The sequence below is a fragment of the Bemisia tabaci genome, chromosome 10 (genome assembly GCF_918797505.1).
Source record: "Bemisia tabaci chromosome 10, PGI_BMITA_v3".
Classification (NCBI taxonomy): domain Eukaryota; kingdom Metazoa; phylum Arthropoda; class Insecta; order Hemiptera; family Aleyrodidae; genus Bemisia; species Bemisia tabaci.
In genome coordinates, this window is record NC_092802.1 from 18,693,295 (window position 1) to 18,718,879 (window position 25,585).

Below are 25,585 nucleotides of genomic sequence, written 5' to 3' on the forward strand. Positions count from 1 at the left end.
TAAGGCAATAATCGATTGTTAGGGCGTTCGCTGCGAACACCCTGATAATCGATCCTTTTCCATAGGTTTAAATGTTGGATCAATCGATACCTCGCAAAGCACGCCACGCCACTGACAGTAGCATTGCGTCGTCAGAGATACTGGATTTCATGATTCACCTTACTGGAGGAGGACATCAAAATCAGGTGTTCTGATTGGTCCAAGTCATCGAATGAGTCATTTACAAAGGCTGACCTTGATATATTCGTCACTCTCGTACATAAGGGCAAAAGTACAATCAACAATGAAACCTGTCGTCCATACAATTTAATGCGTTTCACGGCTCATATCAATGTGTGGTTACACCCTTTTGTCAACTGGGGACGTACTAATAGCACGGTTTGATCATGTGACCCGATCTGATGCTAGTCATCTAGCAGCGTCACAGCCGAGTCAATCGTCCGCAGTTTCAGATCCTGCATTACGTCATGGATCTGGATGACGTCAATAGTACTTTTTGATGGTGGCGTAAACTTTCGGGCAGAACTCCCGGGCGAGAATGTCGTACGGCTTCCTGGCGCCCTTCTTAATGCGCTTCGTGTCCGAAAGATGACCCAACATGTGTAAGGCTATAGACTCCCGTTTGATCTTATCGAAGTATTTCCAGTCCACCCATTCGTTGAAAAAGAACCTCCACTTCAAGGCAGTCGGATAGAATGGCGACTCTGGCGGAGGTGTGTACACAGTGAAGCCCTTACACTTTTCCCGCGTCATCCTGCGAGTCTGCGAAAAATGAGAAGATAGTGCATGAGGGCAGGTGTTTTTTTTAAGGCATTTTCGTCTGCTGACAATGAAATGACGGGAGGGATAATGCATATTTGGAATGCGGTGAATTCTTTACAGCATTTTATTATACGAATATCTTGACTCTGGTGTGAGCGGTGAGGTATCGCGCGAAATTGAAGGCGTTTTCGTCTGCTGACAACAGTTTGACGTAGCTCACAATGACGCGCTATGTAAACGGATCAAGTAAACGCGCATCTTTCTTGTAATTTCTTTGTAAACTTGAGTGAATATCCTACGTGAAGCTTTCACAAATTAAGCAAACGGTTTCTTGTAAGGATTTCCCGACTAACGTGAGACAATATACTTCATGAAAGTTCGCAAAGAGGAGAATTCTGCACGCAATGTATGATACAATTATTTTAACTCTTGTGTAAGTGGTGAAGTATCGCGCGAAATTGAAGGCGTTTTCGTCTGCTGACAAAAGTTTGGCGTAGCTCACAATGACGCGTGCTACGTAAACGGATCAAGTAAACGCGCATCCCTTCTGTGATTTCTTTGCAAACCTGAGTGAAGATCCGGCATAAAACATTCACAAATTATGCAAACAGTTTCCTGCAAGGTTTTTCCGACTAACGTGAGACAATATACTCCATGAAAGTTCGAAAAAAGGAGAATTCTGCATGCAATTTATGATACAAATATTTTAACTCTGGTGTGAGCGATGAAGTATCGCGGGAAAATGAAGGCATTTTCAACTGATGACAACAGGTTGGCATAGCTCATAAAAACGTGCGCCTTGTATACGGATCGTGCAAACCTGCATCCCTCCCCTCCCGTCATTTCTTTGAAGATGAGTCAGAATCCACCAGGATACAATACATTTGGAAGAACATTCGCAAATAGGGTTGAAAATGTGTTCTGCCGTGCTAAAGAAGCACGCCGTATGAACATTCGAAAGTTGCCAAATTTCCTCCAATGAAATGTTTACTTTTAAGGAAAATTATGAATATTTCAAAAATTTGCGGACTTTTTAGATCCAATCACGAATGAAATCATCTGTAAAATTGGAAGAGAAATAATAACAACTCGACGGTGTGAGTCGGCAATCACATAACTCGGTTTGCGACGTCGCAGACTCCCTGTCATACTTTATTTTTTAGACGGAAAACTACTCAACGGCAGTTCTTTAAAACTGCCGTGATTTTTCTTCTCTGTGCGAAAAAAATTCTGCAAAAACTTCAAGGAATGATGTCAATTTGTTCTCCTTTAAAAAAATAACATAGAGGCGAAGATTTTCAGACACCGCAAACGAGATGTGTGATTGCCGACTTACGTCATCGAAATTTTCCTGTATATTCTTGTTTTGTCGGGGGAAATTTGGCAGCGCCCGATAGCTCATACGGTGTTTTTCCTTAGCACGGCAGATTTGTATCAGTGGCGTGGCGTGAATAATCGATTATCGATATCTTGTTATTTGAAGGTATGGTAAAGAATCGATTACTAAGGTGTTCGCTGCGAACACCCCGATAATCGATCTTTTCTCATAGGTTTGAGTGGCGTATCGCAAAGCACGCCACAGATTTGTATCTTGCTCTCTCGTTCATCCTGTAAATCCGATCATGTCATGTTGTATCTGATAACGAGTTCTTTCCAACTAAATTGGCACATGCCATAAACCGTTCGATTTGCGTCTGAAAGCACGGGGAAACTATTTCAAGTAGGTGTCTAAATAGGGGAAATCCTACTAACCATTTATTTATTTTTTCATGCATCACCCACCAATCATCTGAACAATCGAATTTTCCAGACAAAAAAATCTTATTTTATTGGGTGGCAGAAACTGCGTATTTTTAGATTTTTCATTTTTCTACAAGATTGGTGAGTGAATTTTACGGACAGAAGCAACTTTCGGACTTGACGTTAAACGTTTGATTGCTAATGAGCTATAAAATAACTTTCCAGTGCTCTTATCATTTTTCTTCTTTTTTTTCATTTTTTACAGATTTGTGAATCATATCGATATTTTCCAATTTTGAGCTTTGGTGAAGAATCGATTATTAAGGCTTTCGTTGCGAACACCCTATTAATCGATCCTTTCCATAGGTTTAAATGACAGACCAGTCAATATATCGTGAAGCATGCCACGCCACTGCTGGGATGTATTAATAAACTTACTCGAGTTTCTTTGCAGATTCTCTTGATGACTCTAGTCGCCGATCCAGGCCCATTCTCAGCCCATTCTCTCGGGTTGAATCTGCGGATAGATTCTTTTAAGAACTCTTCAGCAGCATATTTTCCAATTTCAGAGGAGATATTAACGTTTAAAACCGCAACGTTGACTCGGTTCTCGTCTTCCGCGGCGATGAAGTTGTCGATTGAATTCAAAGGCCTGGAACAACGCTCTGTAGTGGATAACCCCATAATTTGCATTGTGAAATAACAACATCTCAGCAGAATTTATACATACCTACCCTAATGACAAAATGACGCTTAAAACATGTTCTTAAAATATCTTTAAAACAATAAAATATTATATGTGGGTCTCTTTAAAATGGGGAAAAACTAAAATATTTGAAAATACCTTTAAGGACTCGAGCTTTGCTGCCGTACTAAGGAAGAACGCCGTATGATAATTTGAGAGTTGCTAAATTTCCGTCGCTAAAATGGTTATTTTTATAGAAAGTTATGAATATTTTTCCTTGACATTTTCACGAATTGTGGGTGAAATTACGAACAAAATTACCTGAAAAAATGGAAGAAAAATATTCGTAACTTACCCAGTAATTTGTGTTTTATCAAAGGAAATTTGGCGACGCCTGAAGGTTTATACGGCGTCTTTCCCCGGCACAGCAGTATGGTGCCATTGATGTGTTTTTAATACCTCAGTCATTTTCGAGTCATTTTAAAACATTTTTAAAATGTTTACAAGTCATCATCGTTGTTCTCGCAATGCTCATAGTTGATTCCACGATTACGTCCCAGGTTTCACCTACGTTTCCAGTTGTAGTTCTAGTTACAGTGTTACTTTCGTATTGATAATCATTCCGGTCTCAGTAACAATTCGGGTTGACTCTACTCTGTTACTGAGACCAAAGTAATCGCAACTACGACTAAAAAAAGTGATTGGGGTCTGAAATCTACAATGGGCATACCAAGAGAAACAATATTTTACCGTGTGTGCTCTGTACCTCCGTCTGGAGATTTACCATTAAGTCTTATACTGCCGTGCTAAGAAAAAACGCTGTATGAAAATTCGAGAGTCGCCAAATTTCCACCCATGAAAAATTTAATTTGGAGAAAAGTTATGAATATTTGGACGTATTTCTATCAAATGGACAGAAGCGCCATAGGATGAGGAAGGTAGAGGGGGGCTTGAATTAGCGGCGGAATCGGGCGTCCAACTTATTTGGTCCTATACTCGCAATGCTTTTCCATGGCGCTTAGGTCCCTTTGACAGAACGCGCTATCCGGGATTCTAAATTCCTCAAAAGGAACTCAAATTGGCGCTTAGTTCCGTTTGATAGAAATACGTCTATTTTTCATTGACATTTTCAGACCTTTTAGATTAAATTACGAGCAAAATCGTCTGAAATTTTCGAGGAAAAATATTCACCATTTTTACAGTAAATTTATCCTTTATTGAAGGAGATATGGCAACGTCTGGAGGCTCATACGGCGTTTCTCCTGAGCACGGCAATATAGTTAGTCTTCATTTTCACGGGATAGGTGAGAAACCCCGCCTCTTTGGAGGCTTATTAGTCATCCATATTTCGCAACCAACAGATTACGCATGAGCAAGGTAATATGCGGAGAGCTCCATGACATGATCGGATTTACCGGATGAACGAGAGAGCAAGATACAAATCTACCGTGCCTAGGAAGAGCGCCGTATGAGCCATCAGACGTTGTCAAATTTCTATAAGCAAGTCAAAGATTTTCAGGAAATTTCGTGAATATTCCTCTTCCGATTTTTCTAAGGATTTCGTTCGTAATTTGATCTACAAGTCTGAAAATTCCACGGTAAAATATGCTTAACGTTCTTAAAACATGAATGTTTCCTGAGAGGAAATTTGGTAACATTTGAATGCTCTTACAGCCTTTTTACTTAGCGCAACAGATATGGACACGATGCAGCGCGCGACGAGGACTCTCGTCCAGGATGCGCCTCAGTGGCGTGGCGTGCTTTGCGATATATCGATTGATATACCATTTAAACCTATGGAAAAGGATCGATAGACAGGGTGTTCGCAGCGAACACTTTACTAATCGATTCTTTACCATGGGTTTAAATGGTAGATCATTCGATATATCGCAAAGCACGCCACGCCACTGATGCGCCTTCTTCTTGCCGGGTAGGCAAATCAATCTCGTGCGTTGGTATGGTTGCATTTTCATTATTTCGTTTATCGTCACCTTCCGGCCAAAGTATCACAAGGGCCATGCTCCGTTTTCGCCGCCATTTTATTTTTTGGAAATTGTCGGTTGAATCTGTTTGAAAATTTCACTAAATTTTATCGGCAGCACAAAGAGAATTCAGTGACTTTTTCGGACAGCTTCGTTAAACAATTTCTCTGCACACGAAAAAAAAATGACTGTGCGCGGATAACCATCTTGGTTTTGTTAGTTAAAAGTTGGTGCCGTATACATGAAAAAATTGATAGAATAACCAACGGCATTGTATTGTCCACAACGTCTTTAGGGAAATCAATCATTTTCAATTAGTTGCTACTAGCTATTACAAATCTGTTCACCGAGACAAAATTGATGGTAAACTGCTCCTTCATGTTGACTCATTGCAACAAAGAGTGCGCTTGCGCTTCACCTATCTTGTTTTTGGTTGATGCTACTCGGTTAAGTGGGCTCATTGGACTACAGAATGCGTTAGTGAAAATTATAAACTTGTTGATTATAAAGGTCACCATCTCAGATAACTCAATTTAAGTATTTTGTTAGTAGTCTGCCCCGTCAATTTTTTACGCTTTACCAACATTGAGTCACCAAAGAAAGCAATCAGATATGGGCTGATTAGGGAAAGTATGTAGATTTTCAAGAATTCATATTCAACCCACCTTGTGTGACTGATAAGAGTGTAATAATATGTTCGTGGAGCGTACTCCTTTTCCCGTCCCTGGCTCGGGCGACGGTAAGGTCGCCGCAAAACTATATGACTTCGCGCAATTAATTATTCTTGACTCTGCTCGGTTTTAATGATAGTTAAAGGGCATTTATTACAACAATTCAGAAACTCGGACGATGTTAAACTTTTCACTGATTTAAAAAAAAACGGATTAAAACGAACTAAAATATTCATCAAAACCAAAAAGTATTTCATTCTGTAAAGTATACCTCATATCGTAATTTTTGGAGGGAAAAATAAAACTAACACTGATAGGAGGTAAAAATAGATGGCGCGGTGCGCCTTTAGGGGGTTGGACCGCGTAGCGGTCAGGGGGCACAGCCACCTAGTATTTGACTATTTGCCTAGGCATATGACAAAATGCCTAATTTTACTATTTGCCTGCGACATATATCGATTGCAGTGTTTGAAAATTTCTTTCCTCCCCCCTCCCCTTGGCACCAAGTTTTACGAAAATCCGACGAGCAGGAACCGAGATAGCGTTTTAGACCACGCCCGCCACCTTGGTTTTTCGAATTTTCGAAATTAGACTAAAAATTCGAATTTAATCGATGGTATGGGAGCCGATGTATCAATTTAGGCTACGTCCGCAGTCATAAATTTTCAAATTCAGAAAATTCAACTTGAAACGTATCATACCCAAAATCTAAGCTCAGATTCGGCTTCCTCGTGAAAAATCGATGCTATTTCATGTATCATATGTTACCAAAGCATAAAGAAAAGAGGGTAATCGTAGGCGTAAAAATTCTATCGAAGCCGGCCGATATGCGGAAGTAGGCACAGAATTCAAACGTTTGAGCTACGCCGCCAGACGCCGGCGCTTAGCATTTGGTTCGTCCGTTTCCGAGAAAACAAACTTCTTCTTACTCATCAGTTGACCCACTCCGAATCACCCATGTTGCCACGTCGGACTGATATGTTAGAATCTACACGCCTACGTTAATCTCTTTCCTTCATGATATGGTGACTTATGATACATGAAATTGCATCGATTTTTCACGAGGAAGCCGAATCTGAGCTTAGATTTTGGATATTATGCGTGTTAAGTCAAATTTTATTTTATCTATTTTAAATCACTCAGGAAAATTTGCGGAAACTCATTAGAATAAGAGTGTGTATTCTTTTAAAAACATTGATCAAAAATAAATCATTGACGCGGTATTTGAATCCATTAATCTCCGAGATAACTTGAACACGGTTGTTCTACGACTTTTTACGTATGTTGTTTTCTTCGGCATTGGTTGTCGGCAGCGGAGCGGCCAAAGGCCCCTGGTACTAATAATAGTTTTCAAAATCAATTTTTTTCTACATTCAAAATTCCAAGGAAATGGCAGAAATTTATCAATTGTTACTAATGTTTTAACAATGTTTCTTGTCAATTGTATGCTGTCGTTAAGCTAAACATCCCAGGTTTACCAGTAGGCTAGGCATGCACTATATTTAACACCATGTCAAGGCTTCAGTACTTTAGAGGGGTAATTTTTTTATTATCTATTCTACATAATCTCACTACTTGTTCAAGTAAGTAGCCGGGGCTTATTTGTCCAATGCTAGAAGCACTTTAGCCAATCATAAAAATAATCCTAGTTTGAAAATTTTTAATTGATTCTCAACATGAAAAGAAAAGAAAAAAAAATAAATAAATAAAATGCAGTTATAAATAACAACGAAGAGATATTTAATGAAGTATGAAAATTAAAATGAAGTGACTGAATTAAGTAAAACAATAAAGTAAAACATTAAAATTAAGTAAAGAAACAAAGGAAAAAAAAGTAAGATAAAGTAAATAAATAAAAAAGAAATAATCAAAGAAAAATTATATTACGTAAAGAAAAAAAATAAAGTAAAAAAATTAAAATGAAGTAACGGAATAAAATAAAGTGAAAAACTGAAATAACGTTAAAAAATAAAATGAAATACAAAAATTAGAAAAATTAATGAACCAATCTAAGTATGTAGATTGAATATCCTGGTTTTCCATTCAAATCGAATCTATGTACAGGTTTTTCGATCAAAATTCTCATCATACTGTATAGCTCAATCGTTAGGGTCTTCGGCTAGGGTTAGATAGGTCCCAGGTTCAATCTCCGCGATAGGCAAAAAGATTTGATAGATCAGATACGACTACAGCACTTCACAGTAAGTACTGTAGTCTCATTTTACTCGATTTCGAAATTTATTTACGCGATTAACCTTTTTCCACCATCCCCTAGCTGCGAACCCTGACATTGCACACCTTTGTATTCAATTTTTTTAGCTGTACGTTTCACAAGAAAATACTCCTCTTTATGGCTAAAAACACAAAAATTAGGTTCTCCTTGCTTTCATGATTGATACACTAAACATCCGGATGGGTCAGTTTACCATCTTTGAAGGTCTATCTCAGCAACGTTGTGCGTCTACGGAGGACGGCGCGCCCGCCCAGCAGTGATGGTGTGAGTTACCATCTTTGTTGTCAACGCCTACCTGATCGCGGTTTGAGGTTTCTAACCATCATACATTTGTGCTCGTAGCAAAATTGTTCTCAGGGGTCGAATCTGGGAATCCAAGATGGTAAATGTCACCTACTATCTGGCTATAAGCACAAAAGATTTTTTTCCGTGTAAGAAAATAAAATGGCTGCGGAAATTTTGAAACGTCGCATGGTGCTTGCGATACTTCGGCCGGTAGGTGGCGTTATCTAAGATTCCAGGAGCGGAATGAAACGAAACTAAAATAGACCGCGTTAAGCAGAAAGCAATCAAGCCACAGCTGTTGCCAAATTTAACTGGGCAATTCAATTTATTACTTAAAAACGGTTGTGCGAATTTTCGTACAAATGTAAGTGAATTTTCTGTATAATATGAAGCAAATTTCTTAAAATTTCCAAAGGAACCCGCACAAACTCTCTCTTGTACAAAATTAAATTGACCAGTTTAGTTTGGCAATCGCTGATGTGGCTTGGTTTCTATCTGCTAAACGCGGTCCACCCGTCCACATAAGGCAGAGACAAGACACCCTCCACTCCTATCTCGGCTATTGTGGAAGATTTTACTTTCTGCACCTCAACAATTAACTGTTGACTTACCTACACGGTTGATGTTTAACGTGTTGGCAGTTTCCTTTTGCAAACAAGCCAAAAACAAGTCGAAGTTTGGGAAACTTGTTTGGCTCATGACGTCACCCGAAGCTCGTCATCCACCATGTAGGTACCTAGGTCAACAGCCGGAAAAAGAGTGATGACTGTTGCTTCCTTATAATTGCCCATAAGGAAGTGTTGAATCCCCGAAAGTGAAAGCTTCCACCTGTCGCCAAGAGGTCAGTGGAGGGTCTCTTGCCTCTGATATAAGGTCTCACTAAAGATGCGTTGTTAAAGTCCACAACTGCCCAACGAAAATTACCCGCTGAGCGTTGAGCTCAACGAAAGCGTTGGCAAATTCTGGTGGATTTACCCGTTTTCCAAGATGGCTGCTCAGCAAACTGCCCAACAGCTCAGCGAGGTTTTTGGCTGCTGTGGACCGCTGCCGAGTTTGCTGGATTGTTGTAATGTTATTGTTTACATCCATAACCGCCATTTTTTCGCACTTCTTCGCCACATGTTCGTCACCAGACTGACTTGCAATTGCTTATAATCGTTTATTGCGTCAATTTCGTAATAATGTGGGTGTTAATAAGATTTTTAAATGTTAAAAATCTTAAATTTCAACAAAACTTAACCTCCAAATCCGCAGAATCCAACGGGAATTTAACAACGACACCTCGATTTTCTCCCGTCTGTTGAGCTGACGTCGTCGTTGAGATGACGTCAATCCTGCTAAGATTCGGCCATTTTTGTTGGGCAGCAAAAGTAATTTAACAACGCACCTTATCACTTTAGACTTACCTTATCACGATAAAATCAGAATCCAGGTATGTCCCGCCATACTTCCACAACGTCACAAAGCGTAGATAGTCGGATGCATGCGACATCGAGAATTTACTCCTCCCCATTTTCGTCACGAAGTCAAAGTTCTCAAGAGGCGTATCCTTTAGATACCTCTCGACATTCACACGCAACAGTTTCACATTCGGAAAGGATAACACTTCCCTTATATGGGGCAGGGGATCCGCGTCCAAAAAAACAGGGGCTGGAAATAAAATCAGAATTTCCGAGTTGGGGTGCGCTCTGGCGGTCGACTCATAAGTACAGGCTTGCCGCACCGTCAGACCGAGGTTATTTCCATGCCGGCAGGATGTTTCCACGAAAAAAATGCTGTTAGGTTTCACAGGGTAGTCTGATATATCGAGAACCTCGTCGTCCTCTTGTGGTAGTTTATAACACCACGGAGCCCGGGAATTTTGGTACCCTTTGTCTCGGGACACCCTGTGTTTCTTGGGTTTCACATGACCAAGCTTGATGTTTGCGAACATATAAAAGAACAGGCAAAACATAACAAACACAAGGATTAAAGCTCTGTACACTGAGTTGAATCTGTAGAACATGACCTGAAAAGGCCCTCACCTCAACAATCGGACAACTTTGGCTTGGTTTTAGGTATCATAGATTGATGAAACCGAATCGAACACAATTCCAATACTAACCACAATCTTTCATGCGTTTCACTCCCGTTTACAGTTTCTTCGATTATGAAATGTAAAAATAAAATCAAAGATAAAGTTTTTTATCTGAGATATGTTTGCAAAGCACCGAGCATTGATTTTGATTGAGTAAGCAAAAAGTAAGTGGCATGAAATATTATTAGCCTCTTTGATAATCTTTTAATTCTTTTCGCACTCACTGAGGCACTAAGATGCATACCTGAATTTAAATTGAAGCTGACAAATTTGGTTGATACTTTTTTGGGGGTTAGGGAAATAGCTAAGCACTGAAATAGAGAGGCCTCAGAATTAGAGAGATAGCATATGTAGAGGATGAAGATCACAGTTCTGTGACGCGATTTGAGTCAGTGAAATTTATGACCAGGGCAGGCCTTGAAATTGCATTTAAAATAATTTCATGTAACCTTGTACACCCTATTACATAAATACTCTTGACGTGAGTGTGTTCCGCGTGTTTAATTTTCCGACAGTTCATCGGGACACAAGGAAACGAACAAAAATTTGGAAACTGCATGCGGAAAAATTGACTGCTAGTTTGCAAACGGAGGGAGGGGTGGGGATGATAGAAAGAATGCTGAAACGGCTTGAACTCTACACATGGCCCAGAAAAATAAATTATCCTAATCAATGCTCAGGTTCACAAAACAAAGACTGAATGTGTAACTGTAAGCTGCATTCGGACTTTTTTCAGTTTTTCCTCAGAGATAAAGTGTTCCATGCGAGGAAAGTTTGGAGAAATATTTGGTGGCAGGGCTTAACTAACACACGACTTGGATTAAGCTTACCATACCGCTGTGTAATTTTGACCGATTAGACTCCATTTTTCGATTCGGAAATACTTTTCCTATCCTATCTTAGTGGCGTAATGATCAATTATTGATATTTCCCCATTTAAAGCTATGGTCAAGAATAGATTATTAAAGTGTTCTTTACGAATACCCTGTTTATCGATACTATTACATGGGATTAAATAGGCTCGGACTGGCCATAAGGCCAATCTGCCATTGGCAGATACGCCCCCTTGGTGCGCCGAAAACGCGCCACTCTGACAGATAGCAAAATAAGAAGAGAAAAAAAAATTACCACCGAAAATATGTGCGAAAAATTCCGTAAGTGAACGGAAGAAGAGAGTTAGGGGTAAAGAAAGGTCCGTAAAGGAACAGAGGTCCAAGAACTACTCTCTTAAGTGTTAACACTTTTCTGTGAATTTTTCACCTTTTTGTTGACATACAGGCGCTTCATCATTCCCCTCCTCCATTCGCTATCGTAACTCCCCTAGAAGCGATAGTCGGTTTGGTTTTTAGACATACGCACCCTTTATGGACCTCTTGAGAGACCTTTAAACATATTTTAAAAGTTAAAAAAGAGGCCCGAACACATCCCCTTTATGGACCTCTTGAGAGATCTTTAAACATATTTTAAAAGTTATAAAAGAGGCCCGAACACATCTCTCCTAACTTCGACTGTGTTACTCTCGTTGTGCTTGAAGCACCATAACATAAGACAAACGCAAATAAACACAATATGGAAATTAAACGAGGGAAAGGATACGCGTTTACGAAGGCGCAGAGATACAACTATATTCGTACTTGATGGACGTCCGTGCTGTATCTGAAAAATTGAAGGAGCGAAGACGCGAGGCGTGAGCTCTCAATGCTCTGCTGCATGCTGTTAATGATGTGTCGCTCAGATTCGGGGAAAAAGTTAAAAAAGAGGCCCGAATACGATTTTTCTGTATTCGACTGTGTTGATACTCGTTCTTTTTTTTCAGGTTCTTGTCTGACTTTTTTTAGGATGGATTTGCAGAACCACGTACTAAGCCCGTGTAAACCGCAGCACTGGCTCGTTATTTTATAAATAACAGTGCTTGGATGCGTCTATAGGCTTTAATTTTTCATGATTTCTATAATTTCAGAAGCCTGTCGGTTACTTCAATACGTTCAATTTTGCAATTTTTACTCCGTACGATTAATAAACGTTGAACCTGAAAATAGCGTAAACTTGTGCCGCTTTGCCAAAATTTTCTGAACCCTTCTCCACGCAGGAGATGCCCTACCAGGAAATATCACATTGCGCCCCCTTAACCAGCCAAGGGTCTACGCCCTCAGATGCGAGCCAGTCCGACCCTGAGTTTAAATGACTAATCAATCGATATATCGCAAAGCACGCCAGGTCAAATTTTAAAATTAATTTTCCAATTAATCTAAAACATCCAAAAAAATATTTTAAAAATATTCAAAACAAAATCGGACAATCTCCAAGAAATATACATGAGGGAACATCTGTATATTTGACAAACAATCAAAAAATATTTTGCAAATCTTTTTAAATTGCTGTCGGCAACATTTTAAGAATGTTTTATAAAATATTTGTGTTCTCATTGAGAATATCCTCTTCTCGTAGGCCACGTAAACCGTGGTGCAGCGGTGGTTGTCGTCGTCGGCGGTGGTGGTGTCCTCGGAGCTACCGCCCTCTGTCTTTCGGCCAAGTCAAACTTGTCGTACACATACTCCACGTCGCACTGTCCTATCGAGTCCATGAACAACCCAATCAGAATCACCGTCTTCACCTCCTTCTTCACCTTCTCGTAAACCCTGCTTTCCAGGATCCGCGACAGCACCATCTTACCGGAAGACTTGACGAACGCCGCCCCCACAACCACCCCCACACTATCGTTCCGCTTGACCAACAAGGTATTTCCCTCCCTGTCGACGTACGGGAGCTTCCGGCCGACCACCGCTAGAGCGCGCAGGACGGTAACCAGCTCATCAACATCCCGCGGCTTCCGCCAATGGAAGACGCGCTCGACCGCCGACGCGAAAGCCACGAACGTGGCGCGCTCTGGCGAGAGTCCCTCGATACTCCGGATAAAACCACCCACGTGTTCGTCAGATACGTTGAATTTCGTTTTGTAGAAGACGGGGGTAAAAACGAGTTTTCGGAAATCTTCGCGAGTCTCAGTGTTGGGGTGGGCTATGTTCACGGCGTCTCCGACTACCGGGTTGGGGATCCGCCTATACGAGGTGTAATAGCCGAGCTCCATGAAGAACTGAATCATGCGGTGGAGGTACAGCACGTACCACTCGTCATCACAGAACATGCTTTTCAGGAAGAGCAACTTCTCTATAGACTCCGTCCCGTGCGGGAGCACCATGATGTCTGTTCCGAGCAGGCCTTCCCCCATCTCGCCGACCATATCGAAATCGAAGAACGGCTCCAGCACCTTCAAGTCGTCGGATAGTTCGAAGTACCCTTTCAGTTTGCCGGTCTCCAGGTATCGGAGGATAGAATTCGGGTTGAAGAGGAGCTTATGCGAGCCCTCTACGTAGTAACCGCCGTACCATGTTCGCAACTCGTCAATTTCTTCTGCTTTCTTCCCGAATTTCTTAAGTAGATCCTCTACGTCGGCTTCCTGGAACCCGTAGAAGGACGACAAGGCCAAGTCCCGGAAGATGGAGACTATCCTTGTGTTGTCGTTGTTCTTCTGCAGGTAGACCTCGCCGGCGGTGAGGCAGCCTGTAAATAGTGACTTGAACACGTGGTCTTTCTTGGAGATGAGCTTGTCGATGAACAGAGTCAGAAATTCCACGATGTCGGTTGTTTCGTCTTCGTCGATTGCTTTGCTCATGATTGCCTGTTTTATCGGGGTGTCGTAATTATCGATCAGGAGAATTACCCTGAAAAAAAAAACGGACAGAACAGTCATTTCAATATATTGATGATAAGGACAAAAGAATAGGAGTGGTTGATTTATTGATTGGCATTATTTATTGATTTATTGATTTTTTTTGGGCAACGCTAGAAACGTTTCGACGTATAAAACCCCTAAAATGTGGACATACAGTGGAAATCGGATACATCAACTTCCTATACGGACCGGCCTAATTTGATCGTTTTACTCGTATCTGATTGTCGGTATAAAATATGGACATATTTATGCCAAAAGGAACTATGTCTCTTGCAAACCCTGTGCACATAGTCCCTTTTAGCATAAATACGTCCATATGCATAAGTACATTGAATCAATGAGATTTCAGTCGCGGGGGCGACCAGATCGCGGGTCGTTATGAGCAGTATAAAGACCAATATCGTCGCTCCTTTGGCGTAAGGGCGTATCTCATTTTGAACGTGAGCCCTGCTTTACATAAACATCCATGCTTTCTGGGGCTCATGTGGAAACCGAGATACGGTCATATGTCAGAGGAGCATCGACTATAATACTAACCAAACCTAAACAATAAAATACAATAACTAAACCGTTGCAAATTTTATAATTTCAATACCACTAATGGTTTTAAAAAGCCATTTCCATGAATTCGAATCATTCTGATTAAAATAGATAGTCCAAGAAATCTTTTTGTAATCCTTAAAATTATAAAATATAACACGTTATGATTTTCCAAATTTCCGTATAAAGCGATGTCATGATATCCTATCCCTACTGGATTTATCTAAAAGTTATGTCTGTTTGTGGTTTTAAGGTGATTCGATGGACGCCATATTTTGTGTCAGAACGGCATGCGATATATCGCATCAATTGGTTCCATATTTTCAGCTCCTCGTCATTTTTCTCCTATTTTGAGATCGCACTTCTGTTGTCAGGAGTCTAAAGCACTCACTTACCAATTTTAAAAAAGAAATTCAACGTAATAAAGGCGTGGTTTTTTCAGAGAGAAAATATCGCATTCGAGTGCAGTTTCGATATCAGTATCGAATGCGATGTTTTCTCTCTGAAAAAACCATGCCTTTATTACGTTGAATTCCTTTGTTAAAATTGGTAAGTGAGTGCTTCAGTCCCCTGACAACAGAATTGCGATCTCAGAATTGGAGAAAAATGACGAGTAGCTGAAAAAATGAAACCAATTGATGCGATATATCGCATGCCGTTCTGACACAAAATATGGCGTCCATCGAATCACCTTAAGTTTAATCACTGAGTGCTTCAAATTTTTTTTAATTTCTATGTTTGCGGCTAAGAATCATCCGGACTACACTGCGACTCACTCCCCTTTTTTAGCAAGAAAATTAGACTAAAATGCTCTGAACTTGTTATTTGAGACCAACTAAACAAACAGCCCTGTAAAAATTGGCAGTAGAATCTGTGTTCCAGAATACCATAGACCTACGGCCGGCTATAAGATTTCCAATAGCTTCTATAGCCGGCTACACAATTCCTTATAGCCTTTTATAGCCGATGACAACCAAGCAACTCACAGCCAGGCGATAAAGTGTATGCTAAACGTCACTAATTACGGATGCTAGAACTTAGTGAGTTTTTGGACCACTGCTTTCTTTTTGGGCCGTAGAATCTTGATTTATTTTGCGAGGAAAGCTCCGTACTTTTAATGGATGCCTGCCATTCCTAATATATTAGAGCGCCTTCAGTTTCGTATGATGCTGTGCAGTACCTCTGGTGTGAAATAGTTGCTTCAAGCACCGTGGCACGCTGCGGTGCGGCAGGCGGGCAGCCAGCGCAAAACGCGCATTGGCGCCTACAAACCTAACAGGGATACTTCACGCGTTGCGCAATGCGTGAAGTATCCCTGTTAGGTTTGTAGGCGCCAGTGCGTCGCCGCTCCGCTTTGTGTTGGGCTCTAATATTTAATCTCGCGGAGTCAGCGTTATTCAACTCATGATTTTGAAATGTTTGCACATCCTGTATGGATTATTCTCGTTTTAATTGATGAAAAATAAAATGTATTAAAGGAAAATATAACGTGTGTTTTGTAAATATTAAGGTGGTTCCGTATCAAACTTAATGATTTCCAAAGCACACGAATTTCTACCTTGATTTCCTTTAGCCTTTTATAATCGATGGCGAAAAAGCAACAGCCAGGCGATAAAGTGTAAAGCCCGGCTCGGCTGCATAATTTTTTATCGCTCCGTATAGCCCGGCCGTATGATTTTCTCCGCATTCTACAGCCAGCTATATGATTTTCTGTAGCCTTCTTTAGCCGGCTATAAGAATTTCTATAGTACTTTGAAACGCAGCTCTCATCGTCAATTTTTACCAGGGAGTATTTTTCGAGATAAATACTCAATTTGAGATTTTTGGAACAGACTTGACAAAAGTCACCGCTCCAGAAATTTTCTTCAATGCACTAAGGAAGGCTCCTTCCTTCATATTACGGTAATAAATAAGGAAATAAAAATTAGGAAATTATTGGACGAACCTTTCACCATGGTGCTTGAATATTAACTCTGCTAATTGTTTCCCAGTTCGCATGAGAACCGGTACATCCAAAAAATCATCCTCTTCGAGTTCAAGGACGTCATTCAAAGCTCTCAGTTCGGATTTGGCGATCTTCTTACTTTTCGATAAGTAGGCGAATTTCAAGAAAAGTTTTCGGATCAAGTGATTGAAGCTTACGTAGAAATCCTCACGTGTTGTCGCGTCGATCTCCCCGAAGTCCAAGTGCATCACCGGGTACTTTGCACAATTCGCCTTGAAAAATTCTGGGTCTTGAAATATTTTCAGATTCTTGTCGGCAAATACTCGGCAATTTCGGGTCATATTTTGCTCAACCTTTGAAATAAAAGTGCAATTTCTATGTTATCATTTGACGAACCCAACAAATTGGCAACATTGTTTTTCTCCATTTAAACCTATGGAAATGTATCAATTCTCGGAGGGGCTGGTTGCTCCGACAAAAAACAGTGGTCATTTTTGGGCTCAGCGACAATCGTTAGGAGGCAAGTTTGGAAAAGTTGTTTTTTATTTTTTTCATTTTTTTCTTTTTTTTGACCAGTGTTATTTTTCCTCCCATTACTCAGTAAAACAGTCAGTGCGTACCCAGTGAGAGTGCGCCAGTATGACAATAGACGTCACGTATCTTTGAGGAACACAGCCTAAGTCAGGCTGACACTGGACTGATCCGCCATGATAGTGAAGGGAGCAGTAAGTGTCAAATTTTCGAAATCGAGTTTCCGATGAAATCACTGAAATTGCTAAAATAGTGAAATTAATCTTGATTGTACCAAAACGAAACAAGTGAGAAAGCCGTAAGTGCGCGAAATAGTTTTAGGCAAGATAGCAGTAAGTGACAATATTCCTCCAGAGAGCCAATGAAAACAGTTCTTCCAAATGAAGTGCCACTCTCTCCTACGAATTTCTAACTTGAAAATGCGTTTGTTGTGTATCCAAAACTCAACCACGAAGTATGCAGTAGATAGCACTTACGGCTGTCTTGCCTGACAATAACCTAGTATGAACATCTTTTTTGTAATTGAATGAAATCAGTCGATCTTTAATCATCTAATCGATTTCTAGGAATCTTTTGGAAGTTTAGTGGCAATTTGACAAAGAACGGAGGCTTCTTTCAATACAGTTTTTTCGGTCAGGAGCTTCTGAGCCCATTTTCTCAAAACTTCATTTTTGCACTTACTGCTCTCTTCTCTATCACGGCAGTGAAGTCCGGCTGGTCTGGCTAAAATTGGGCCAACCTCAGGCCGACATCAGGCTGATGAGTAATCGAGAGGCTAACGCTATACTGATAGGTCAGAGTTACAATGACTGGTTATGAGAGCCTTCAAATCACGAGTCTATGCAATCCGCAAGGCAGCACTGACATTGAATACTGTTGCTGTGAATTCCGCGGACTATTAAAGAACCAAATAAAGAAGCGTCCTTCTGGAATGCAGTATTAGCTACTAGATTTGCTGGAGATCATACATGACCAGGAATCTAGTTTTTATCTGTTCATTTATTACTGACACTCTTTTTTATCTGTAAGTAACAAAGCATTTCCTTCTTGATTTCACATTCCCCCGAACACAATAATTCTAAGCTGTGCATGTAACCATTGTTGACACTTAACTAACGCATTGTTAAGAGACAGTACTGAGAAAGTAACACTATTCTCTATTACCATTTAAACCAAAGGAAAGTATCCACATTTTGTCGCACGATCTGGCAGCCTTGTATTGGCGCCCTCCGATGTAGCAATTTGCGCGCTGCCCTAGAGCATGCTGAATACTTGGCTAAAATTATTGGAATTTGCGTTTACCTTGCTCCCATCTGGACCGATTTCCATCTCGAAAAAGGTCTTCAGCATGTTGAGATTGGTAGACTTGGAGAAGAAACGTGGAGCTATAATGATGATGTTGTCGGGACCATTGATGAAAAAGTGTTTGATGAACAAAGTTTTGTCAACGAACGTACGCAAATTGGTAAGCTCCGAGAACTGGTGAACCGGCGGCTTTGAGACTGTCTACAATTCAAAAGGAACCAGGAGTGAATTACTATAGACTAGTTACAAATTTAAGCATTATCCTACTACATATTAAAAGTCTAAGTCTAAAATTGTGAGCGCTGTTTGGACCACATCAGTGACGCTATAATTTTGAGCTATTTCCCAGTGCCACTATTCAACATGAATTGGACGGAGTTAAACAGAAAGGGACCAAGCCACATCGGAATCGAACCGAGAAAAAGAGGTTTAAAGTTTTGCTCCTGCATAAGACTCAATGTACAAGATAAACTTCAATTTCAATTTCTGCAAAATTTGCTCCAACAAAAACTTTGCAGTTTTGGCTATAGATAGTAGAGCAGTGGTTAAGTTCAATGTTTTCCAATATGTGGGTTGGTTCCTTTCTGCTTAACTCAGTCCAATTAGTACACTACGAAGCTCCCTTTTCGAATTTTTTTTCGCCCTTTTCTTTACTTATTGTGGTGGAAAGGGTAGAAGCACGGGTCGCACATTTAAACAAGACCGAAGATGCTGATATCAATATTCAAATTCTTGAGAGCGTATATTCATTACCTTCTCAAATGAAGGAAAATTGAATGCAAGAGGCTGCACCAGAACTAATTTCCCAGGGCATCATTAACGCCAATTCATTCTCCATGAGAACTGCAAAGAATGGGAACCACCGCTATTAGATGGTTCGATTTTACTCCCCTCACATTAAGTGGGCTTCATTTAAGCACGGAAAGCGTAAAGTACGATAGTGAATCTTGATGCACCGCATCCGATTCATAAAGCCGTCTTTTAAATTCCATATTCGAATCGCAAGTTTGCATTTTCTTTATGTCACGTACATTTTTATCAGTTTGCGCTTTAGGTGAATGAACTATGAATGTTTATAGTTTTTATTGAGAAAGTTCAGCCTTTTTTCAACGTCATAGGTACGGGACGCAATTTCAACTCAAAATAACGCCAAAAAACAATGAAAGAATACACGAAGTTGGGTTCGAACCCTACATGCAACTATTTTAACTTCGCAGTGGGCTGGGTTGCATACGCTAGAATTTGCAGGCGAAATTTAAGATCTGTATGCCCACAGTCTACGTTTGCTCGCACGGCTCTCGCGATAAGATACTGTGTCGCTGTCGCCCCTTTCCTCCTGTCAAGTTCGAGTGAGATATCCTCCATATGCTTTGTCAAGAAATTAGAAAATGTCCATCTACTCGTGTACTGCATCCGAAGTCTATCAGGCTTTAAAAAACGTCGTTCCCGGTTCCGGCATCTGTTAATCGTGAAATCGTCACATCTCAATTAATACCTAATCTATCTCATCAATCAAAAACTATGCGTCCGCTGCACTGCCATGCTAAGGAAAAACGCCGTATGAACCTTCGGGCGTTGCCAAATTTCCTTTGATAAAACACGAATTTCCTGGTAAACTTATGAATATTTTCCTTCCAATTTTTCAGATAATGTTGTTCGCGATTTCACTTAAAGTCCCTGAAAATTTCAAGGGAAAATATGCATATCTTTCCTCAAAAATAAACATTTTATTGAAGGTAATTTGTCAACCCTCGAATTTTCTCATGACGTTCTTCCTTAGCACGGCAGTGCTGCTGCCACTTCTCTGACTAGTCCAGTCATCTCCAAACTTAAAGTTAATTCCGGCTTTAGTATCCATGCCACTCTTCTCTTAGTTTCTCCCAAACGTGCTAAGTAAGCCGACCGACTAAGCAACCGCAGTCATCTCCAGTTCTTGTTCATCGACCGCAATAATTAAATCCTCGGGTCATGGCACCTTTTTTTTTGCGTGCTCACAACTTTCAAATGTACATTCGTCAGCAAATATTTTTCTTCAACTCTTTTTCATTTAGTATCAGTGCGCCGTCTACTAAATCAGGGATATCACGCACTTTGCGATGTGTGGTTTGACGTACCATTCGTCTCGTTTAAATAATTTTCTGTAGCATATTTTTCGTGAGAATTAGTACAGTGCTCAATACTCGTACCCGAGGATGCGGCCTTCGGGTTATGAGGCTCCATTCACACCTTAATTTGCCTGTATATACGATTCGACTAAGGAATAGCCAGTGGAGTGCCAATAGTTAGTACACAGTACAAAAAAAATCCTACCTCAGGAGGTGGGCCGCCAAGCGGCCGCAGACCAGAACCTTTGGAGTTAGTTTGCGCGTCATTTTCTTCAGGGTTCAGATTCAGAAATCCATGGGTTTCGCCTGAAAAACGAATATTAAGTCCCTCAAGAGTCTGAATTAAATTATGAAGCGTAATCCACTAAAAATTATTGAGAATTTCAACACTACTTCACAACTAGAAAATATCAAGAAGAATCCAATCTGAATAATGAATCGAGAAAAGAATGGAAAAACTAAGAAGAACATCAATGTTTTATACAAATGATAAAGTTTTTTAACATTGTTTGTGATTGGGCTTACTAGTTAGGATCTGGATCCCTCCTATGTCAAAATCTGATACAAAAGTTCGAAAATATGGAGGCTTAAATGAATGAATGCAACTCGAATTACTCAACGCTGCCTATGACCAAAAAAAAAAAAAAAAAAAAAAAAAAAAAAAAAAAAAAAAAAAAAAAAAAAAAAAAAAAACAGCTGCTGAGCCTATTACTTACGGTCCCTAGAAATGTTTTTTCAATACTTTTTGAGGAATGTTGTCCAGACTTACTCAGCAAAAATATACTTAATTATCAAGAAATTTTATTAAAAGAAGACTTGCTTTTAATTATTGACACGAAAAATATGATTCTATTATGATTTAAATATAACTGGTTTATACATTTGCGTCTTACATGCGTGGAGGACTATTGCGATGAGTAACGATATAACCAATTTAAAAATAACTCGGCTGATTGGTTGATAGAAACTGTTGGTGCTTCTTGAGGATGTCGCCATCTGCAAAGTAAAGGAAACTATCAGAGGCTAAATTCTAAGTCACTTAACCGATAAACAAGGACTCAAATAATGTTTCGTAGTGAGTATTCAAACAGTTTCACTTGCATACACGTAGACTAGACGGGCCGGGCCTTTACTTAGTAGGAGCAAGCCAACACTTAATAACTGACTTGTTTGATTAAAACGGTTACATTTAATCTGGGTTCAATATTTTGCTGACTGATTAAAGTAGTGCGTTTAGATAATGATATCATTTTAAATCCGACCGGTGCGCTACAGAAACATTTTGTTCGATCGCGGCGATTACGTCACACATGGTGATTGACTTTACAATTGCAGAGTCTGGATTGATTCGAAACGCCTTCAGTTCAAATGCTAGGCAACATTCGTATCACCTACTCGAATGAGTTGAGTAAGGATTTGACTGTCGACAAACTTGTAACGCGCGCTACCGCGCCGTTCATCAGCTAAATTACATTCAAGTAATGTAAGTTGTCTACGCTCTGTTTCGAAGGCGTTTTACAAACTCCTAGCAGTCGTCGATGAAGTGACGGCTTTGATTACTTATGAACGGAAATCCTTTTCCCGATTTTCTGACACCCCCTCCCTTCCCAGTCCCCACCTTTCGCGGGTACCCCTCCCCATATACCCTTCCTCATAGGCATCATACATCAGCCCCAGATCTTTCCTCTTTCTCTGATATACTTCTCGTAATGGAATAAAAATATTCATGCCTTTTTTTTGTTTTAATGATTTCTTCTGTAATCACCCTGTTTTAACTAGATTGATGGGTAAGGAAATACTCTGATCAGCCTATAATCCTCAAATCTATTTAATACAATAATCAAGATCCATTTTCCTCAATAATTAGTATCATTACAAAAAAATAATGTTCTGGGTTAACCATACGCTCGAATAAAATTCAATTAATAATATTTTCCTACGTAAAATGTACACATAAACCATCATGATTTCAATACAGGGTCCTGGACCAGAGTCCCCAGTCTGGACTGGGGCGCGCAGATTTGGGGGTCGTTTAATTTACCAATAATAATAACATATAAAAATAACATTAATTCCCCCCCCCCATTTAATCTAGACGTGAGTAAGCAGGTTCGACTTACGTTGAAACAGAAACAAAAAAATGATTTCAAAAGGCTTTCAAGCAGTACTGAAATTCGGAAAAGAAGGTCGAGTTCTTATCTGGAGCAGAGACAATCGACCCCTTTCCTTACAGGCGTGCAAAGCGTTTTCATCCCCTCAGCAGTATCCGTGACGTATGCTATTCGTCGATTTCGTGTGTAACCTGCAAAGTGGGGTGCCGTGCGGTCTATTTTAACTTTTTATGTTTAAAAAAAATTCCAAGTTACTACGGTGACGCGGCAAACAGTACCGAGGCGACCTTCGTGCATCAGGGTGTTGTTTTACCGAATCGATATCTTTTTTTCTCCCCAGAAAGTGAAAGCGGAGCAACCAGAAGCCTCAAAGTTAGTAGGTATCGAAGGCACACCTGAGTTTTGTCCTCCAATCAATCCCTTCCCTTCCTTCCGTACCCTTCATTTTCTCCTCTCCACTCCAAGTGTCATTCTACACTGGAAAAAAACACACATTGGATCTAGAGTCCAGACTCTTGAAAACATTGACAAGAAAAAGGACTCTTGATTCAATCAGATTTAAGCTTAAATTAAAAGGAAATCAGCTCAAATTAAGAGGCTTGGTTCTTGATTTAAGCTTAAATCTGATTGAATCAAGAGTATTTTTTCTTGTCGATGTTTTTAAGAGTCTGGACTCTAGATCCAATGTGTTTTTTTTTTTTCTTTTTTCTTTCTGTGTACCGTGTTGAGGAAAAAGCGTCTTGAGCTTTCAGGCCAGTGGCGATTTTGCAAGGTGGCATCTACTTTCGCTCTATTTAAATCTATTAAAAATTCGATTAAGTGTGAGGCAATAGAATCGATTGTTTTACAGACATTAAAATGGAGGAAAAACAAATTTGCCAACTCTTCAGGCGTTGGCATATTGCCTCCGATAAAAAATGAATTTACCGGGAAAATGGTAACAAAATTTTTGTGAATATTTTTGGATAAGCAAAAAGCATTCACAAAAAAATTATCGAAAAACTTGTTCGTTGGTTTTCTTTTGAAGAAATGAGACATGGGCAGACATCCGCAACGGTGCAATCGGAGGTGCGCATTTTTCGATTTTAGCCACCGATTTGACAATAGGGGTTTCAAAAAAACGCATCTACATCTAAATTATGATTTCCACTGTTGTTGTTCTCAAAATAAAACGATTGAAAATTACTCTTAAAACAGGAATTGTTTATTAGTTTAGTTTTTTGTTCCTTTCTTTTCCGAATATCGATGGCACAAGTGCAAAACCACGTACCTCTATTTGCGACGTAGCAGTCTTCCCGTCATATTTCATTTTTTCTTCGGAAAACTAGCTAACGCAGTTTATTGAAAATCTTCTTGATTTTTCTTAACTGTTAGCAAAATATTTTGCATTAATTTCCAACAATACAAATGGCTAGTTTCTCCTCGAAAAAATAAAGAAAGGTCAGAAATTCTGAAACGCTATAATCATCGATAATCTGCGGCTCCTCTCCTTATAATAATGGTTTTTTTTTAAAAAAAAAATTAATAGATAAATAAATAAATAAATAAATAAATAAATAAACAGATAAATAGATCAATAAATAGATAAAACGAGGAATTTGAAACGTAGCAAAGTAAAGAAGGTGCTTTCGATTATCGCACTCAAGAAGAGACCCAAGAATACAAGCTGGAATTTTGCTGAAAGGGAAACAATACACGCATGGCAAAAATATCATCATCATAAAACCATGAAAACGTCGAGGGGTTGTCAACATGTCAACATGTGGAAAACGACCCGGGGTGACTCACCCGGATACACACCGCGCGGGGGTGTGAAGTCCAGGGGTGGGTATGTTCTCGGTCGTAAAACGCGCTCAAGGGGTTGCATAACCTACGGATCGACGCGACGACGATCGTAGCGCGGCGCACAGTTTTACGACCTAATAGAAGAGGACGGACATGAAATTTGTTGACGAAAACCGCAAATTTTGATGTTCGTTTCGTCACAATTTAAATTTCAAGGGGTGCTGGTTGTAGACAATTTAACGAGAAAACCAATGGAATCACTTTTGAAACCCCAAAGTTTTGTATAAAACGGAGTTATGCACTGAAAAAAATTTCTCAGCGTGTTTACCAAGGTCCGTTAGTACCTTTACCATCTCACTTTTTTTACCAATCATTGGTAATTTTACCAAGACAGACTGGTAAGCTTACCTAAAAACCGATATTTTTACTGTTTTTTTCAGGTAAGAATACCACTTTTATTGGTAATCAATTCCCGGTAACTTCGCCATTTTATCTCGGTAATTCTACCACAGTCGATAAAAAATATAGGCGTTTTTACCGGGGTCCAGTAAAATTACCGAGAAAGTCGATGATTTTTCCGAGATTTCTCGGTAAAATTACCAATTCCATAAATGGTAATTTTACCAAGAAAAAACTGGGATCAAATAGAACCCTGGTTTCTTAGTAATTTTACCCTTTTCTTAGTAAATACACCGAGATTTTTTTTTCAGTGTGAGCTTCTAAAGTTTCCAAATTTTGTCCGACTTCCCCCTTGACTTGTTCCATTGTGCGGCGCGGTGAGATGCGGCGGCAGACGGCTGGGAGGAAGGGGAGGGGGTGGTAAGACGTCTCCCTCACCCCTACAGTCTCGATATCCTGAAGACCGGCAATCGATATGTGAGTCATCGGGAGTTCCCGAGGGACACCCTGCCGGCCGGGGCTCTTTCCTTTCCCTCGCACCTGATCTACAGTCCTGGAGAATACCGCCACTTCGATCTGACACGAAAAAGAAAGGCTTGTTTCTTCACGACAGTGGATTCTGGTTCTTACCTAAGTGTTTAGTCATATCTACTGCTGTGTAAAGGAAGAACACCGTAAGAACATTCGAGAGTTGCC

The 25,585-nt window shown here is 40.0% G+C and overlaps 2 protein-coding genes across 3 annotated transcripts; both read right to left on the reverse strand.

The window, feature by feature from the left end:
• Window positions 1-219: 219 nt before the first annotated feature.
• LOC109033413 (lactosylceramide 4-alpha-galactosyltransferase) lies at window positions 220-12,538 on the reverse strand. Its single transcript, XM_019046012.2, has 3 exons — window positions 9,765-12,538; window positions 2,941-3,154; window positions 220-762 (listed from the first exon to the last, which is right to left on the reverse strand). Exons 1-3 carry the CDS (start codon window positions 10,361-10,363, stop codon window positions 484-486), a joined length of 1,092 nt encoding a protein of 363 aa, XP_018901557.2. The 5' UTR covers window positions 10,364-12,538; the 3' UTR covers window positions 220-483.
• A 207-nt stretch (window positions 12,539-12,745) lies between these two features.
• Window positions 12,746-23,350, reverse strand: LOC109033412 (uncharacterized). 2 transcript variants are annotated; one of them, XM_019046011.2, is made up of 5 exons: window positions 21,488-23,350; window positions 20,800-20,900; window positions 18,487-18,690; window positions 16,654-17,006; window positions 12,746-14,157 (listed from the first exon to the last, which is right to left on the reverse strand). In XM_019046011.2, the coding sequence occupies exons 1-5, from the start codon at window positions 21,588-21,590 to the stop codon at window positions 12,858-12,860; spliced, it is 2,061 nt and encodes a 686-aa protein (XP_018901556.2). In that variant the 5' UTR covers window positions 21,591-23,350; the 3' UTR covers window positions 12,746-12,857. The 2 variants fall into 2 exon arrangements, with proteins under 2 accessions (XP_018901556.2, XP_072160969.1); XM_072304868.1 differs by lacking the exons at window positions 20,800-20,900; window positions 21,488-23,350 and adding an exon at window positions 19,243-19,546.
• Window positions 23,351-25,585: the final 2,235 nt, after the last annotated feature.

What these genes read in the sequence shown, in the direction of transcription:
- LOC109033413 (XM_019046012.2), bottom strand. Translation starts at nt 10,363, where the DNA reads ATGTTCTACAGATTCAACTCAGTGTACAGAGCTTTAATCCTTGTGTTT. An exon ending in TCTGATTTTATCGTGATAAG is followed by an intron (nt 3,155 to 9,764) that starts GTAAGTCTAAAG and finishes GCGTTGTTCCAG; the next exon opens with GCCTTTGAATTCAATCGACA. An exon ending in GAATCTGCAAAGAAACTCGA is followed by an intron (nt 763 to 2,940) that starts GTAAGTTTATTA and finishes CATTTTTCGCAG; the next exon opens with ACTCGCAGGATGACGCGGGA.
- LOC109033412 (XM_019046011.2), bottom strand. Translation starts at nt 21,590, where the DNA reads ATGGCGACATCCTCAAGAAGCACCAACAGTTTCTATCAACCAATCAGC. An exon ending in TCGGTCCAGATGGGAGCAAG is followed by an intron (nt 17,007 to 18,486) that starts GTAAACGCAAAT and finishes TTTATTTCAAAG; the next exon opens with GTTGAGCAAAATATGACCCG. An exon ending in TTCAAGCACCATGGTGAAAG is followed by an intron (nt 14,158 to 16,653) that starts GTTCGTCCAATA and finishes TTTTTTTTTCAG; the next exon opens with GGTAATTCTCCTGATCGATA.